The sequence below is a fragment of the Engraulis encrasicolus genome, chromosome 15 (assembly GCF_034702125.1).
Source record: "Engraulis encrasicolus isolate BLACKSEA-1 chromosome 15, IST_EnEncr_1.0, whole genome shotgun sequence".
Classification (NCBI taxonomy): Eukaryota; Metazoa; Chordata; class Actinopteri; order Clupeiformes; family Engraulidae; genus Engraulis; species Engraulis encrasicolus.
Window position 1 is genome coordinate 14,383,608 of NC_085871.1, and position 2,066 is coordinate 14,385,673.

At 47.0% G+C, this 2,066-nt stretch overlaps 1 protein-coding gene across 2 annotated transcripts in view; it reads left to right on the top strand.

Annotated features, from left to right (window-relative positions):
* The first annotated feature begins 608 nt into the window (after positions 1–608).
* waslb (WASP like actin nucleation promoting factor b) overlaps positions 609–2,066 on the top strand; it is a 42,825-nt gene continuing 41,367 nt past the window's right edge. For both annotated transcript variants that reach the window (XM_063217109.1, XM_063217111.1), the window contains exon 1: positions 609–1,216. In XM_063217109.1, coding sequence (XP_063073179.1) covers positions 1,112–1,216 — 105 coding nt within the window. In that variant the 5' untranslated portion in view covers positions 609–1,111. The remainder of the gene's footprint in view (positions 1,217–2,066) is intronic.

The following is a 2,066-nucleotide window of genomic DNA, read 5'->3' on the forward strand; positions in this document are numbered from 1 at the left end:
TGTTAGTCGGGGTTGGGCACGGAGCATTGTGAGTGTGTGCATCTTGCCTCCCTTGGGGGCAAAATTATGAAATATGCATCATCCCCCCCGTCCCTTCTGTTCAGTGTGTGGAGCTTCAGCGTACGGTGAACAAGAGCAGGGTCTGTCAGTGTAAACTGGCCTGTTTTCCCTCTTTCTATCTTAAATGTTGTGGATGGATAAAATCTTGGCATTAATATTGTATCAATGCTGTGCCACACAGATGCCCATAAAGCCATGTAGGCTGGCCTAAGCCTGAAGGCCAAATTCCCCTGAGATAGCCTAGTGTTTATTATTTTATGACAGGGAATTGGTAATAGGCTCTTTGTTACAGTGAAGGTTAACACAACACTGCAAATTTACTCACTCGCAAGCCAGTTGAAAAACAACTCCGAGTAATTTGAGTTCACAGTCCTAAACAACACACGTAGCCTATGTTTAATCTGCCTGGATAGTTTCACGTCACATTCCTTGATCAGCTAGAACTGCAGAGACCTAACATAAACTTGGCTGCATCTCAGCATCCCGCAGGCTCCGCCCCACTGTACGCAACCGACATTCTCACGGTGCATTTGCGTTTCTACATCTCCCGGAGGACAGGGCCATTCCACCCCTCTTAGCACACGTTGTAGATATTTTCATCGCTTTGCCGCGGTTATAGCTCCATGTCAAATGTCTGACCACGGCAAATGGTATTCTTCAAGAGAGAGCCCTGCAGCGCTGTGATACGTAGTTCTATCTACGTAAATAAACTCAGAATTGCCGTGTCTCCTCTGTCATGCGCAATGTTGCGTTACACTGCTGCCATGTTGGAGAGAGCTGTCGATGTTGGTGTCTGAGTTGCGATGAAAGTTTAGATTTCTGATTCAGTGCGACACCGGAGCTACCTGGCCTTTTTCGGAAGTCGAAGGGACGTCTGCGCTATCTTCCAGACATCATTGGGAAGCCAAGGATTTACGTTCATCTCGCTTCGTCCGCAACAAACCTGCACCCATGAGAGGGTCCGGTTGCAGGCCACGGTGATCAATGACTGTCTAGCCCTAAAATTCTCTTTTTGAGTTAGCATTATTTTGTTTTTGACTGACAATTCAACATGAGTGGTCATCCGCCGCCTCGGCGGCCACCAAATGTCGGATCCATACTCCTCACCCCACAAGAAAACGAGGTTCTCTTCAATCATCTGGGGAGGAAATGCAGCGTAAGTTTACTAGCTAGCTCTAGCCTAGCTAGCTGGTCATTTTAGCTGACGCTACTGGTACTTCACTGCAGTGTTCTCTCTTCATGTAACGTTGCAGTTCGTTAATGTTATCAGCTTCATTTGCAACATTGTAATGTTGTAGTGTATTGTTGACTGTCTTAGTATGCCTGGACGTTTGAATTTATAGCGACTGTAGTTATCCATACCCCTGAGGACTATGTGATCAGTCAACATAGCATAAGCTAATAATCGCTAGAATTGCTGGGAATGTCAGTGCGCGCACCACCAAAGAAGGGACAGGGTGTGTGATAACATCCCCGGACTTCAGTGTCATTAAGTCGGTCAAAAGTTTTAACCCTGACTTGCGGCCTACAACGACTGTGAAATTCCTGCAATCAGCCACTGTGCGTTACCGCTAGCTAGCTAAGGTACTTCGGGGGATTGTTTACGTAGACCTGGATCTGGAAAGTCAATTTGCTGGGAAGCATGTCGTTCTGGTTGTCATTACATAACGTTTCCTGTTTCAGTCTCAGCAACTTGCCTTTGTATGCGTACTTGCTAACAGTGTTTAAAATCAAGGCAACAAACCACAAACCATCTGGTCCCTGGCAAAATAATGCATAAGTCATATTCGTCATAGGCGGTTGGCAGTCCTCCTCACCGCCACAAAAATGTCTCCCCCTCCCCCCCCAAGTCTTGGTGAAGGATACACTGGGAGGTTGCCAGAGTGACGGCACGACTGTTTTATTAATTGGGCATCGCATGACACGAGCTACTTGCGAATGAATGTCGTGCACAGACTCTGTGTTCTGTCACTCAGCTGTATGGCACTGTCCGTTCCCCTGGCACT